This window comes from Thermobia domestica, chromosome 7, assembly GCF_964235325.1.
Source record: "Thermobia domestica chromosome 7, izTheDome1.hap1.1, whole genome shotgun sequence".
NCBI lineage: Eukaryota > Metazoa > Arthropoda > Insecta > Zygentoma > Lepismatidae > Thermobia > Thermobia domestica.
Window position 1 is genome coordinate 174,977,371 of NC_137460.1, and position 17,374 is coordinate 174,994,744.

The 17,374-nt window shown below is 36.0% G+C and overlaps 1 protein-coding gene across 3 annotated transcripts in view; it reads right to left on the reverse strand.

Moving 5' to 3' along the window:
• Positions 1-14,637: 14,637 nt before the first annotated feature.
• The window catches only part of Ctr1A (Copper transporter 1A), a 277,241-nt gene continuing 274,504 nt past the window's right edge, over positions 14,638-17,374 (reverse strand). For all 3 annotated transcript variants that reach the window (XM_081765601.1, XM_081765599.1, XM_081765600.1), the window contains one exon: positions 14,638-15,732. In XM_081765601.1, coding sequence (XP_081621727.1) covers positions 15,531-15,732 — 202 coding nt within the window. In that variant the 3' untranslated portion in view covers positions 14,638-15,530. The remainder of the gene's footprint in view (positions 15,733-17,374) is intronic.

The window sequence follows — 17,374 nt, forward strand, 5'->3', positions numbered from 1 at the left end:
ATCCCAAATTTTGAGTAATTTGTACTGTGTAATTTTAGTTTGTCGAGAGAAATTGAGTAGAGTTACTTTTAGCCCACCCGCCCACCCTTGCTACTTTATTCATTTGCTCTGTTAGAGTAATTTTTTGTTTTATTGTTCTTTAGTTGAATGATTAAGTGGGTGAGAAGAGAAATTTTGCCAAGTTATTATATTTTGTTTTTCTTTGTGTTAGTATATAAGAAGTGTTATTTACATTTTGGTGTTGGATATATATGCATAGTAGTGTAAGATATTTCTCTCAAGTGTGATTTTGAAAATAGATATAATGGAGAATACTAGTGTTACATCTTCTGCTATAGATCGTTTAGTAGAACCCCCCAAATTTTCCGGCAAATTGAACAAGTCAGTTCAGTCGTTTTTTAGTCATTTTGAGGATTTTTCTGTCCTTCATAACCTACGTGATATACAGAAACGTCATTTGTTGCCGTATTGTTTAGAAAATGGGGCTCGTGCTTATCTGTTAGCTTACAATCAACCGCAGAATATGATAATCTCATGTATGTACAGATTAAGGAGAAATTAATAGAGGCTTATAAAGATAATATAGTTTCGCAAGTTTTAGAGCAAGAAATTAGAAATAGGGAGCAGTCAGATTCTGAATCTGTCCTAGATTACATTTTTCAAAAATGGAAGTTAATACTTGAGTACGATCCGAAGATGCCAGTGACCGAACAAATTAACTTGATAATCAATGGGTTATTGCCTTCATTTTATTCTGTAGTCGTAAGAAAATCATATAAGACTGTTATTAAGTTAGCAAAGTCCTTAGGTCTAGAGGAACGAGTTAATTTTCTTGTCAGCATGCGTAGTCAGCAATTGAAGTCCTTGGAAATAACAAACGAATACAATATACATCCTGTTAGTAAGAATGCTATAGAGCAAAAAGAAAATACTTTAGATGTTAATATTCAGAACGAAAATGAAATTGTAAGTCAGCCTGAAGAAAGAAATAGCTTGATATCTCAGTTAGACGGTATCAAAGTCCAATTACAAAGCCTTGTGCAACGAACTGCGCTCGCAAAAGTTTCTCACGCACACAAAGGAAAATCTGTGTGTGTACAATCTTATGAGCATTCGCGTTTGGAGCAAAGAAATCCATCCAATGCATCCTCCTCTCATTCGCAGCGTTTTGCTTCTGTCAATGCAGTCAATGTAAATGAGAATGTTAAATCGAATAATAGGAATAAACTAGACAATAATATGTGTAATAATGTTAGAAATAGTAAGCGATATTATGTGCCTATTCAATATGAAGCTGATTTGCCTCATGTTAAAGCATATATAGATAATAAGCCGCATTTATTTTTATTGGATTCAGGCAGTACTGTTAGCATAATTTCTGGTAATAGTTTAAGCAATAAGCATAAATACTCAAAGGAACGACTTTTATTCGTGGTGTCACTGGAAATTCTCAAGGAAGTGATCAAATCGCTTGAGTGAAATTTAAATTAGGAGGACAGTATTTTACGCATCCTTTTCGAGTGTATAAAGATTTTCCGTATAATAGTATAATTGGCCAAGATTTTTTGAAAAATCATCTTGCAAAGGTTGATCACAATAAGAATTCTTTTAGTTTTGTTAAATTTGGTATTCCTCCAAGAGTTCAATTGCCGCCATACGTATCTTTTGATGGAATTTCTAACCATATAGCAAAATTATATAAACCTCAATTTTTAGTAGCTCGCTCTGTTGTTTTGCCTCCAAATTCAAGTGTTCAACTTACATTGAAAAATGTAAATGATCTTGCAGAAACTCGCAATTTATTAGTTCCCAATGAGTTAATAGATACGCAGGCAGAAATTTTTGTGCGTAAATCAGTTGCAGACGAAATTCATCCGGTAATTTCAGTGATTAATCCTACCAAAAGTAAACTTTACTTGAAAAAAGATGTTGTTTTGGGTTCTGCCGAAAATGTTATCAGTAATACCAACTTCAAGAAACAAAATAGCACTAACAATAAGGTTCATCAAGTTAATGCAGTAGATACGAAATCTTTTTCCTGAAGGTTATGATAAATATCGAGTAAATGTTAATCCTGATTTGTTGCCACATCAACAACAGCAATTATATGATTTACTAGAGGAATTTTATTCGTTTTTCCTTGGAATGAATTTGATTATGGTTGTGCTAAAGGATATAAGCATAAAATTGAATTAGTAGACAATATCCCAGTAAATCGACCCCAATTTTCGATACCATTTCATCTACGGGATGAGATCAAAAAACAAGTAGATATTTTATTGAAAAGTAAGATCATTGAGCCTAGTATTAGTCCGTATAATTCTCCGGTAATGCTTGTTAAAAAGAAGAATGGACAGTATCGATTTATGCAAGATGCGAAATATATAAACAAAAAAATGGTTCCTGACAGCTATCCGGTTCCTCCTATCCAGGATATTTTGACTAATTTGGCAGGACGCAAATATCTATGTTCTAGCGACGTTTTTGGAGCTTTCTTTAATATTCCCCTCACTGAAGAATCAAAACCTATTACAGCTTTTTCGATTCCGGGCGTTGGGGCGTATCATTTTAATTTTTTGCCCCAGGGGGTCAAGACATTTACTAGTGGTATGAACAGATTAGTGAAACTCACTTTGGAAGGTTTTCCACAAGATAAAATATTTGCCTATGTTGACGATTATTTTTGGTCTAGTGATATTTTTAGAAGAACATCTTGATGACGAAAACCGTGTCGTATTTTGTGTTTATGATAGAGAGAATTGGGACATTTATCAGCGATTACTCCCCATATATTTTCCCATTGATGAAGAATCTGTTACTCCGTCTGTCCGCACGTAACTTGTATGTGGATTACTTTTCTTGAAGATTGGATTGTGGATAGGAACACCTTGTCGATGGATGATGAACTTTCTTTTAGCACTGGCCACGCTTAGAAGTTAGTTTATCTTGGTTTTGATTTGTGCATCCAAATCTACCGGTAGAACACTTTGAAACTAGGAATACTTCGAAATTTGGAACACGTTAGTATCTTCAAGAATTGTACCATTTCATTTGATTGGACAACGTATCACTACAGAAGTTTCTTACTTTTATTTTTTTGAAATGTATGTGAAGAATGAAGAAAATCAACGACACACATATGGATAGATATTTCGATGGATATATTAAGAAGATGTCAGAAGATTAAAGTCAAGATCGCAAGAACCATGTTCCATTCCTTCAGATGTCTAAGATTCGATGCCATGATTGATGCCCAGCATTCGATGCCCGAAGAGGACAAGATTTAAGAAGATGAAGATAAGAATTTATGTTAGTTAGGGTTGTAGGTTATATGTGGTGAATAGTCCTGTCGTGCTGATTTCATATAGTTTGATTACAGCCAGTATATGGGGCTAAAACCATATTTTGGAATTCTTTTCCAGTCTACGGACGCTTTAAGCCTAAATAACTTAAAGCTCATTTTTCTCAAACTGAAATCAGTACCCTTCTTGTGCAGTCTAACTTTACTATCTTTGGTTAGCTAGATAGTATTACACCGTTTTTTTTTCTTTTCGCGTATTAGTCACGTTTGATATTGAAGTTATTTTTTTGCATTAGAGGAACACACACACACACACTCATATATATATATATATATATATATATATATATATATATATATATATATATATATATATATATATATATATATAGAGAGAGAGAGAGAGAGAGAGAGAGAGGTCTACATTGGATAATGAAATACTTATTTGATTATGATTTATTTTATTATACGTACCTAAGTTTTGATAATCTGTGTTAGTGATAATTAAATTTAGTATTATTCCTACCTTTCACCTCCCTTCCCTGAGCACTAACAGAACTCCACACTAACGTTTTAAAACACATGTCACTCACAATGATATTATGCAAGCACTAATGTTTATTTTTCTTTTTCTTACTTTCCATCTTCCCAGAGACGCTGTCGTTACATATCACAAGCTCAACCTACTGAACTACATGGACAGTCTCAGAAATATACACTCAGCAGTTTGCAGTCGAGAATTAATTCAAAACAAACAATATGTTATACAAAGAACTCTTTTATCTTCAACAAACAATTTTTTTCTGGAATTTCTTCAAAATTTTTTTTGTACTACGAAAAATTAAAATTTTCGTGTATTTTAGTTTCGAGGAGGGTGTGTGAAGTAACTGTGTATTTGATATAAAGAAACATGAACTTCTGAAAACTCACTGAAAGAAAACATTTATTAGAACTGTACCTGTTGTAAATGCATATTTGTTAAACTCGACTAGCTTCCTTCTTTCTTTTCCGCATACCTTCAAGCACAGCCTGATACTTCCCGATTAGGTCATCATTCTTGAATTGATCAAAACCACGAGGAACAGAACAAGGGGTATTCGTCACGAAGTTGAGGAAGGTGCAGGATCATCGAAGACAAGCAGATCCCACCATTGGAGGACTACCGACTCCAAGTTTAAAGAATACCATTCTGCCGGCTCATCGCCGCAGATACTTTGGTCAGTTGTGATTAGAGTAATGAAGATGTAAGAGGACATCCTAAAGAAGTATTATTGTAGAGACGCATCACGGAGAGAGTTCGACGCCCCTAGCAGTCCAGCAGGATTGAATTCCAGTTGTTGGCTGTTACCAGAAGATCCAGGTTCCTTCACGGCAAACCTTTCATCGTGCCAGATGACCAGGACGACGCCAGTCTCGATGGATCTGTCAGGCTAGTGCTCATCCCTTATCTTTTAGTCATAACCTTTCTCTCTCTCTCACCTATTCCCTACTAGTCATTTTTCAAATCAGAAGCATTTGAATTTCATTAAATTCAACCACAATTTTACAGTTAATTACCGTGTTGTGCATCAGTTCCATCCCCATTTGGTTGCATTTATTTATTACGTATTCTGAGCTATAACTGATGACACAGCACCGGCACACTTCTTAGTGCTGCCGTCGTGCTTGCAGACCAACACTCAAACAAATCTCTTTCTTATTTACTAAGCATTTTTTTTGGGGGGGGGGGTTCATAAGTTGTTTTGATCTCAGTAAATTAGAAAGAGATTCATTTGATGTGTGTTGGTCTGCAAGTGTGATGACAGCCTTAAGACTTGGAACTGCAACACACTTAATATTTTATTCTGTCTGATACCTCCTATATGACTTTAGTCATATAACCTATTTTCTATTGAGGAACTAGGCCTACTAGTAGTCAAAGCCCAGATTTAAATATTAGGAGCATTCTATTTCAAGTTCCTTAAAGCCCGGCCACGTTTAATACATTAAACCCTGCAATATCCTTATTATTTTATTTTTATATCTGACAACTGATATATAGCATCAATAGCTCTATTTTCTACTGAATTAGGCCTACTGGTAGTAAAAGTCTAGATTTTAATACCTCTTTATACCTATCATACGTTTTTCTAAAACGAAATGAAATATGTCTCAGATACTTTCAGCCATAGCGAAGAAGATACCCCTTCCCCAAAATCGTTTTCCGATATTTCTGTGCTTTAAAATTTCTTGCACCGAAAGTTTCAGCATAGGGAAGGGGGTTGGATTGCTTTCTTCAGTAAAAGGAAGTAGTATTCTTTTGTTTGTCCAAATCCGTTTTCAATTTATATTTTAATATTCAAAATCTACTTCATATTAATATTCAATCTCTAGTTTTCATTTTTGTCATATTTTCCGTTTGCCATTTTTCCATTGCTTACTTGTATTTATTTTATTCAGGTTCATTTTCCTTTCCAATTAAATTAATTAACCTATAAATGTAGTTAGTTATCATTATTGCATTCTTTATTGCATTAATTATCTTATAACACAATTTTATTATTAGTGGTGAGCTTATGTCTGCTTTTGCATTAACATAGGTCAGCTTATGTCCGGTGAGCTTAGTGGCGGTTAGCTTATGTCCGCGACATTTAAAGAGGGTCGCAAACGATATGCAGAAGAAATCTCTCTTCCTGGCTTGTTTCTTCCCTACTTAACAAATGTTATATTGCTTTGCTTGGTGAATCCGTTTCCTTGAATATTCAGAAAATCAACTTAAACTATTGCTTTTGCAAAACTCCTCTTTCTTTTAATCCCCAAACGGAAACATGACGGCAGAAAGTTTCGGAAAGTCTTGCTATTTTCACTGCTAGTTTCTCATTTTAGATAGTGTATATTTACAACGAACGCGGTGCACGTGCACCGGTTCACCCCCCTAAATCTGGCCCTGTACATATATGTATGTTGTATACGTCCATTTGTATGTGAGATCCTGACCGCCCATATTGTTTCATACGGAAAGTACGTACACATGGAACACTTAAAGAAAGTATTATAAAACATGCGTTTTCAGTTATACGTTTGTAGTACGTTTGCAGTCCAAAAACTACAGGATTTACAAATGTAACATACGATTTTACGTACGACACGTATCTTTTTTCTCAGTGTATGGTTTTGAAGCATGGTCTCGGATACATAGCTATTATCTACAGAGCACGACAATGAATGAACCTCGAGGCTTGGCAATACAATAAAACTTGAAGGTCTGCTTTTAACCTACCTGGGATTTACTAATTTTGTTGTACTTACTAATTCATGCAGTTCCTGAGCAAACAATTATCGGCCAAGGTCGATTTCCGTTTCACTGACTCGGGGTTGGATAGTTGGTTTCTTAACAAGGAGGATGGGACGGGGGAAGGGTTAACATTCTTCAGAGCACTAACACTTTCACTTTAAATGCCTTGGTGACAGGAGTTCAGAATGTGTATACTGGTTTGTGACCCATACAATGGTTCAATACTTGCACTTTTATATTCACAATCAGTATATCATACTGTAATTTGGGCATCTTCGTTACGCTGACTAAAGGATAAAAAAACACCTATAATTTATTCCTAATAAAAATCATTGGACAACAGTATTACAAGCCCTCCCACTGGTCTAGTGGCTAGCACGCGCGACTTTGATGATCGATTCCCTGTGGAAAAGTATTGAACGCCAGTGGTTCAGATTCCACGTTAAAACTATAAGTCCATGTCTCATATAGCCTCACTGATGAAAGGGGACGGTGAAAGATAATCAATTAATCAATCAACAGTATTTCAAATTTCAGCTGCATAAATAACCTGACTTGTAGGACTAGTTTATTTTGTTAAAGCAGCTGTTTTAACGAAGTTTAGTATTAACGTGTCAGGTATTTCTATGAGATAAGAAAAAACATTTTGTAACTAAATGATAGCTCTATCCACGTAGATTCTGCAAACAGAAACAATGAAAATCGATATAAAAGTGACTCACATTATTTTAACAAAAATCGATTTAGATAATAGTTTGGGCTGCCGCAAAAATAAGAAAAGTTAGAAAACTCTGATTAATTGTAACAACTCCATCAGGGGTTGAAATTGAAGGAGGCATATGCCATTAATCAGCCCATTAAGGTGTACATGCTCGCAAGCATGGCTCTTGCGCTCAACTGGGCTCGGGTTCAAGAACTGAGCCCGAGCCTCAATGAAACAAGTCAGTGCGAGCCCAACTTAGAGAAGTGAGCCCGAGCCCCAATGAAATACGTGAGCGCAAGCCCAATTTAGGGAACTGAGCCCGAGCACAAATGAGCGCGAGCCCAATTGATAGAAATGAGCCCGAGTGCAGTCGAGAGAAGAGAGCGTGAGCGCAAGTGAGCGAGAGCCCAGTTGACACAAGTGACCGTGAGCCCGAGTGAGTGCAAGCCTAGTGGAGAGAAGTGAGCGCGAGCCCAGATAATATCAGTGAGTGCGAGCGCGAGTGAGCGCGAGCCCAGTTGGGAGAAATGATCGCGAGTCCAGTTGAGACAAGTGAGCGCGAGCCCGGGTGAGTGCAAGCCCAGTGGACAGAAGTGAGCTCGAGCCCAGATAAATTTAGTGAGTGCGAGCGCGAACCCGAGTGAGTGCGAGCCCAGCCGAGAGAGATGAGCGCGAAACCGAGTGAGTGCGAGCGCGAGCCCAGTTGGGAAAAGTGATCGCGAGCGCTAGTGATCGCGAGTCCAGCTGAGACTGGCGAGCGCGAGCTCAGATGAGAGAAGTGAGCGCGAGCCCAGTGGAAAATGGCCATCTCTGATGCCCATACACACCAATTGGAAGGACCTTTATGAACGTGTTCTATGGTAGCTCAAATAATTTTTCAAACGTCGCAGTTTCATACTTGCTAATACATCAAACATGACCTTTTAACTACGTGACCTTTGACCTTTTTCTATGTGCATACACACTCCTTAGAAGGACCTTTATGCATGTGTTTTATGGTAGCTCAAATCATTATTTCCAACGTCACAGTTTCTTACTTGTTAACACATCAAACATGAAATTTTAACTGCGTGACCTTTGACCTCTGATAATATTGCTGACCTCTTCGAGTTGCTAAAAGAGATCTTAGGTAGATCCTTTATGCATATGCTTCTTAACATTATCTTCAACTGAATTAATCGTGTACAATAAGCTGTTGAAAAGGGAGCTATCTTCGCAAAGGTCACAGATGACCTGGTAGGTCACGGGGTCACGATTGCGCAAATTTCTCGTTATCACATTGTTTGGGTTAAAAATTTGTGTCGATATACCAATTTTTGATACCTGAGATGGATATTCAAAAGAATGGCGTGTGAGACTACTAACATTGAAATCCCATAAGGAAAAAATCGCATTTTGACCTTTGACCCTGTAACTCCGCAGACTATAACACCCGTGATCTCGTTTTGCTATCAGACAAATCTTCTGACTTTCCTCTAAATTACCTGCAGATTTCACAATTCTAGCTTTTACGAGTGCTGAGCAGGGTGGAAAAAAATCATGACTTTTTTTTAAAAAATCACTTTTGTTGATTTTTTTTTATTTAAATCGATTTTTTTGATTTAAATCAAATCTTTCTTCTCGTATTATACAAGTCGCGAACTGAAGAAAAAGCATTAGGAATTAGTATTAAATGCTAATTATGCCATTTAAGTGAAAGTATTGGGGTTGAATTTTAAATTAGCCCCAATCGTTAACCTATATCAGTCCCAAACAATGTTTCTTAACCCTTTTAAATTATGGCTTATTTTAAAGTTAAATTATAGACTTTCAGCCAAGCAGCTACAGCATCATCCCTATTTATCCTAGGAAAATGGTACATACATCAGTCTCTTTAGAATAAAACAGCTTTTGAAACGGTAACATTCACATTTCCCTACCATGTCCCTGAAGCGGGAAATTTTGAGAGTAATCTGCATTTTTTTTTAAAAAAATTGATTCCCTCCGGATTCCCCTGTGTTAACGCACATATCTCAAAATCAACTGGGAAGTACTAAGGGGTGAACTAAATGTGTGTACACAATTGCAAGCTTCTATCTTGAGTAGTAAGGGTGAGGAAACTATTTAACAATGAGCTAAGAACATTCCCACAATGCCACAGATGACCCAGATGTAATATGAACATTTCCTCAAACATCCCTATTTATCCTAGGATCATGATTTGTACATTATTCTATTCAGAATAAAACAAATTTTCAAACGGTACCCTTCAAATGTTTCCATCATGTATCTGCGGCGGGTAGATCACGAAAAAAAGGGATTTTCTGTTAAAAATATCTTTTTTTTTTTTAATTACCTCTGTGGATCCCTCCCCCTGTTTTAAGGCAGAAATCTGAAACAAATCTGAAAAATACTGAGGGGTGCACTGAGTAAATGTGCAAAATTTCAATCTTGTAGGTGCAAAAGTAAGCCCGCGAAAAATAATATTCCCCAAATACCCCAGATTCCCGTATAAGACAGGATCTTAGGTAACAGTTTCCTGAGACATCCCTATTTATACTAGGAGCATAGTACGTACATGATTTTCTTCAGAATAGAACAGCCTTTCAAACGGTACCATTCATATGTCTCCATCTGAGGCGGGAAAATCACGAGAAAAGCTATTTTTTGTTAAAAAAAATTCTTTTTTAAAACATTTTTACCCCTCTGGAGCTCGCTGTTTCCACACAGAGATCTGAAAACATCTGAAAATTATTAAGGGGTGCACTGAATGAGAGTGTAACATTTCAGTCTTCTGAATGCAGAATATAACCCGCAAATAATAATAATAATAATAATAATAATAATAATAATAATAATAATAATAATAATAAAATAAATAAAATAAAAATAATAATACGCATAACAAAAAATATCTTTTTAAATTTATGACGTCATCACACACTATGCCTCAACGCAGAAAGGCGTGAAAGCATATGTAACGTGTTGTAAAATGCCTCCAGTCTTAAAGAAAACGAAGGAAAAAGCCTTATTGGTACTTTCTTAATCGAATAATGAAGATTCTACTCTATTACCTAAAAATAGCTGATATAGCTTAAAAGGTTAAGCGTTAAGGAAAAAGTACAGCAACGTTTATCTAAATGCCACTTTTTTTCACGAAAGTTACTGATATTTGGCAGGGGCCTATTTTAAAAACTCAGAACTAGATTGCGGCATGAAATACATATATTTCGCCTGAAGTTATAAAATTAAAAAAAAAAAAAAATTCAGAGGGGATATACCCCTCTAAATACGCCCTATTATATGGGAACAAAGAAAGAGACACACACAAAAAAGAATTTTCGTCTTAAATGTCGATGGTGATTTCCCCGTTGGAATAGTTAACGATTTTATAAACCTAAACCCAATGTTACAAAAAAAAAAAAAAAAAAAAAAAAATGCTCCGTTACCTGTTCAAAACGGGATTTTCCCTAATCATCCTCTGCATGACACTTGTTTTCATACTATACTGTACATTTGAGTCTCATTGTATTAAGATTATTAACTTCAATAATCGAAATAACAGAACAGAAACGGGATTTTACTTATTTTCACTTTAATTTATTTCGGAATTCGATTTAAATCAACGATTTTTATTTAAAAAATCAAGTGATTTTAATCTTGATTTAAATCAGACTGATTTAAATCAATCCACCCTGGTGCTGAGTACTATGAAATTAGTTTACACACGAATTATGGGACAGTCTGTACATATTTCTTTACTTAGAAAACCGATGAATATGAGCAAGCTCACCTAGGATCATCGTTAGGCTGTGCTCGCAATTTCTCCCAGGTAATATGACTTTGCGTTTGAAAACGGTTCTCCCTCAACCAAATGAACTACCGGAATGACTTGGCTCATTCTGCGTTCGTGTGTTAAGTGACATTGATTTTAGATTTTGTTGTCGTTTTGAACTTTAGCTATTCGAACTTTCACATCAATCATGAAAGTGTTTTTCCTCTTTTATCTAAATTCGATTAATTGGAATTGAACTTCCATTTATTTTGTATAAAAGTCGCTTGTCCGGAATACGCCTTTGAACCGAGATTTAAATAATTGTCATCAGCCTAGCTTAGACTTCTAGGGCACCTTGTGCAGAGTCGGTCTGAGGCGTGATTAGTGCCATACTAAAGAGTTCGACTAACATGTTTCCTGCAGTAGTCAGGCCTTTAGTATGACGCTAATCATACGTCAAAACGACTCTGCATAAGGCTCCCATTGTTTAACAAACAACAGCGATTTCTGACTGTTACTACTTGAGGGAAAGTCATTAGGCCACCTCTGTAAGTCAAGCTCTGGCCTTCAGTTAGTTTAGAAGTGTCCACAGCTGGTTTTATTTTATAATATCTATTTCGATACTTGACTCACTTAGGAGGAATATTAATTTACTTTGAATTTGGTACGTGCACTAATTTGTCGTAGGAATTTAATCGTTCAACGTTTATAATACTTCAGGAATAATTAGTTTCTTCATGCTTTTGGGACATGCTATGATCAAGAACTTTCTTGTGGTGTAGGGGAGGAGTTTGTATAACCCTTGTCCATAATTGCAATACCGACGAATATTTTAGGGCGACTAGTTAGATGATTTAAATGATACTTCATATCATTCTGCACAAATTGGGTATTACTCTGCGTTGTTTTTGTCGCAGCTTATACTCGGAACTTTTTTTAATACTTTACTTAGTTTACCAATAAATGATAAACATTGTTGTCAAATCGTCATTGCTTAAGAAATTACTAGCTCCTCATAACCCCTGCAAATGTGATACACCTAGTATAGTGTTAAAGTTTTCTTACCAGATTCAATATATTGAAGGAAGTGCCACTCATTCTAGCTTTGGAACTTCTTGTATAATAGAAAAGACCAATTCTGACCAAAGCATACACTTTTTAATAAATAATATCCTTACAGTTTTGGCAAACCATCTTTGCCTTCATCAGTACATTATAAATTCAATCTCTAAGACTACAGCTTATATGTCTCAGATAATGAGAGATTATATCTAAGAGCGAATAATATGTCCTTTCATTATTGAATTTGTAATTGATTACGTATTTGCAATTTTAACTGATACAACTTTCACTTAAAAGCTTAAATTCTTAATTGGCAACCTGCATTATTTTAATGAACGACTCTCACTTTTGAGAACCTTATACTTTTAATTGGCTACTTGCTATCCAAAACACCTGTGTTACCTCTTTTTATTTTCCTTTATCTGCTTTTTTGAACGATATGATTTATTAAATACGAGGGTGGATCAAATATAAACGGAATTTTATTTTTTATTTAAATTCATTTATTGAATACCACAAGGTACTTATAATTTATTTTTCCACATAGTTTCCTCCTTTGGAAATGCATTTGTCCCAGCGTATGGGCAGCTTTTTGATGCCCTAATCGTAGGAAGAACAGGGTCGTGTCACCAGCCAATTGCGCACTAACTCTTCCACACTCTCGTCATCATCAAATCGTTGCCTTCCTAGAACTTCTTTAAGCAATCCGAACAAATGGAAATCGCAGGGCGATAAGTCCGGGCTGTAAGGAGGATGTTCAAGTGTAGTCCAGTGCATTTCCTGTAGCTTCGAGACAGTTCGAGCTGCAGTATGGGTCGCGCATTGTCGTGCAGGAGGATCTGTCGAATCGATTTGGTCTCGTCTTTTGCGGCGATATACAACTCTCGCCTTGTTCAACAGCTTGTAGCATTCAGCATATATTGTGCATCGCTCATGTAAAAAGTCAATCAGCAAAATGCCTCGCCGATCTTAAAAAACGGTTGAAAGAACCTTGCCAGCTGACAGTCGAATCTTAGCTTTCACTGGTGCTGCCTCCCGTTTCCTCCGCCACTCCTTCCTGGCTTGTTTGGATTCAGGAGTGTAGTGGTAAACCACGTTTCGTCGCAGGTGACGATTCGACTCAACAATGCATCACCTTCTTCCGCAAACCTTGCATTAAGCCTCTGACAGACCTCCAAACGTCTCGACTTCAGATTTTCGGTCAAAAGGTGGGGGACCCATCTGGAACACTTTACGGAACTGTAGGTCGTTTTTGATGATTGGTTGACAACTCCCATAGCTGACTCCGACTTGTTCTGCAATTTCTGTTACTGTTACTCGTCGATCGTCGTCAATAATGCCTTTAACCGCATGAATATTTTCGTCTGTAATGCTGGTCCGAGGATGGCGATCGTGTTGCTGATTTTCCACACGTTTTCGTTGTCCTTGAACTTTTTATGCCAGGCATACGCACGCGTCCTTGATAATGTTTGATCCCCGAACTGTGCAGTCAATCTCTGGCTAATTTTTGCCGCTGTAACTCCAAGAGCAAGAAATTTTATAATTATGCGTTGCGCAGTGGAGGGGTGCACCAGTTGCTCCGACATTATGAGCGGTACTGACGAAATGGAGGGAAATATCAAACAGCACGCTCTCTCCACTTCCAGCGGTCGCGCCTAAACATAGCAGAAGCGCGCGGCCAGTCCTACCAACTGTTGATGTCCAGGAACAAAAATCCCGTTTATATTTGATCCCCCCTCGTAATATGTGCTTTGGTCAGAAGTTGCCTTATTTTATTTAAGGAAAACAGTAATACAGCAAAACCAACTAATCTTTTCTCTATCTCTAGATTTGCGGGTGATACCAGAGTTTTTTTTCGATCCTAAAATTGGCGACGCTATGTAGTCAAGTGTATATTGTAATAGTCTAGTGACGCTCTTCCAAGTGAATGGATGGGAACAATCCTTGAGATCATACCGTCTTCCTTTAAGAACACACTACCCCCGAAGCTGCTCTCATACATTCATGACTAATGTAGGTAGCAATCCCTCTATACCTCTATTACACCTGAGAGGTCTTTTAGAAACGCTGCCAAGTAACTCTGGCGTGTCAATCACGTAACAATGGTGGCAACACAACACTACGTATCATGAAGTTTCTGAACAGCACTCCCACAAGGACATTACGGCCAGTTTGGAGATTGCTGTCTACTGTATCTGTAAATTGGTATTATTTATATTTATATAATTTTGCATTGTACACAGCAGATAATATCAAATTATTAAAGAACAGAAAAAAGGGAATGCAGTGCTTTTCTTTGGGACAAAATGTCTCGGTCATTTACACTGTATGTTTTTCAAAAAAATTTGTACGGCTTAGGCGTTTTCTTTATTTTATGGGTCTGTCTTTTGGAGGAGATGATTGTGGTGTGACAAGGTTTCTCAATAGTAAATAAATATAAAAAATTAATTATAGATTCTTTACTGCCAAGAAATGAAAATCGGGAAATCTTAATAAACATAAAATAACAAAACTGACTATTTAAATAGAAAACTGATAGATGGTTCACATAGTAAAATAAAGATTTTATTTACTAAAAATTATATATTTCATTATACAGCCACCATTAACTAAAATATATAATATATAATGATGATTTGAAAATTACATCATTCATTCTCACACTGCCATTTGTACACAATCCAAATCAATGATTCAATACAACGATAATCAGGCTTCTCAACCAGAATAAACTCTTAAAATTGAGTGTATACTTACAAGCACATATTTCACCATTATAGTGTGTATAAACAGTAACTGATGTACTTTATATCCAGACTTATATTAGGGATATGAAATGCTCCAAGAAAATACTGACTGATTTGTCAGAACATCATTTCATGTAACTGCAGACTCTTCACACCAAATACTTCCTAAAAAGTTTACTAACATACCTGCGCTTGATTCATATCTAACATTGTCAACAAATGATAAAAGTTACAGCAATGTTCTTTTTTTTTTTCAATAAAATCAATATTAAAAGTTTCCACCTTTAAAAAAATTACATATATGGGCTTAGAACAAACGGAATAAATGAGCCAACACGATGTTTTGCGATCAGTTATTTATGATATAGTTTCTTTGTATATATGAATTTATATACACTTAATATAACAGATTCAAGTATCCCTTCAACAATTCTCATTGGTAATCTCCATCGTGCAATACATTTCGTTATTGAATATACAATGTCAACATTATTGAATATATACTGTCAAACTGTACAAACAAAAATATGAAGATTTTTTTCAGGAACTTTTCACACAACAATACCATGGGTACGACTGCGCTTGGTCTCAATATGAAATGCTCACTCATTAATACACAACGACTATTTTTGTACATTTTTCTTTCATTTTCTTTCTGATAGTGAACATTAGGCACATTATTATCCTCCTTAATGGCAATGTTCTGTCACATCCACGATCACAGATTTTTTCCATCCGAATAGAAAGAAACCACATGCGGTTCCTAGGACAACTGCTAGGCACAACCATACGTTGAATGTCATGAAAATAAGCATAAGAAAATAGCTCACAACTATCTGGACCACATGTAGGAATGTTTGCAAGATATGCATCCCGCTAAACATGGAAGACCTAAAAGAAGAAATATATAATAGAAATCAGAAATAAATTATTAAATTCAGTTTCGTTTCAGTCATTGTTCGTATGCTAATATCGCTGAAATTCGACTGGAAGAAAGAAAATAAACAAACAAAGAAACAAAAAGAAGCAAGACATTACTATTAAGAAGCTTACCTTATGCACTCAATTTCTTTTATTTTCTTTTTTTTTTTTTTAATCAATTCCAATTATAGTTATTCACAGAAACTACAGGCCCGTAGACGGTTAAACTACAAGCACAACGATTTATTGATTCGAAAAGTTAACAAATGCCGATGAAATTGTCATTCCAAATTATGCATGAAAAATTCAACATATCAAGTCAGTTTGTTTATTGTAATGCCAATACTGTGGATTAAAAACTCTAACCTATTAAAAACGAAAGTGAAATTTTTCAGTTTTACGTCCAACGTTTAAGGAGACGGGATGATGAGAAATGAATGGAATGGTGCAATGAAGAAAGTGGGAGAAAACGGGACAATCCCGAGAAAACTCACGCTCACGATGTTTGTCCACCACAAAGTTCACTTGGCGCGAGCTGGGATCGAACCAAGGACTCTAAGTTATTAAATGTAATTTAGCACTTTATACAATTAGTGTGCACTTAGTATATACTTAGTAGGTTAAGAAACTAATTCTATTTCAAAAGCGATGCTGCTGAAAACAGGGGTCATATCATATATTAAAACCACATGGAGAAAGTTTAAAATACAAGTAACGTAAGTTTTCATATTAAAATTAAGATATTTTAATTTGACGAATCTTGTCAATGAAGACTTGGTAATTCAAAAAATTACTTCCGTTTTCTCCTATCCCAAGGCATAAGGCTGAAGAAAGGATTTTTGATCAAGTAATACGGTGAGAACAGAAACAAGGTTATTGATTCTTTCGAAAGTTAGAGATCTGGAGCATGGTGTTGCTTTGAATTCACCCTAAATTACACTTTTAAGGGAGGTAAAAAAAATAGGAAGACAGAACTAGCACTGAACGCACTGAACCAGCCACGTCTTTGTTCGTTTGCTGAAGTTTGGCGTCCCTTTCGAGCACCGAGGTTATTTGAGACCTAGACATACAGTTTATGGTGGAATCCAAACCAATGTCATTATGTTCAAACATTTAATGGTCTTACCGGGAATCGAACTAGGTTGCCAGCTCTGGAAAAAAAAACCGGCACCCTCCCAAAATTCCCTATGATATAGGTCCAAGTGCGAAGTATCTCTGTTCGGACCCATCAAAGTGTTATTGCCTTCCCGTAATAGTAAACATAAGGGTACGCTTCGAAGAATGAGGGAACTGTGGCCGTACTGAATATTGAGCAAAAAAGAGCTCATGAATCGGACATCTCTGATGTGATAAAAGAATTTGCAGAAGCATAAATGAGGAATAAACTTATCTTGTATACAATTCCTCGATTAAAAAACTGAAAATAAAAAAAAAATCTTATAAGCGGTTTCACAAGGTTTATTATTTATAATTATGTAAAATCGTATATATAAAATCGTACTATATATTAGGGTGATCCTTATTTTACAACATTGTAATTTTTTTTCGGGACATCCCTTCATTTGGTGCCACTTATCAAAATACTATCCTGTGCAAAATTTCATTTCAATCG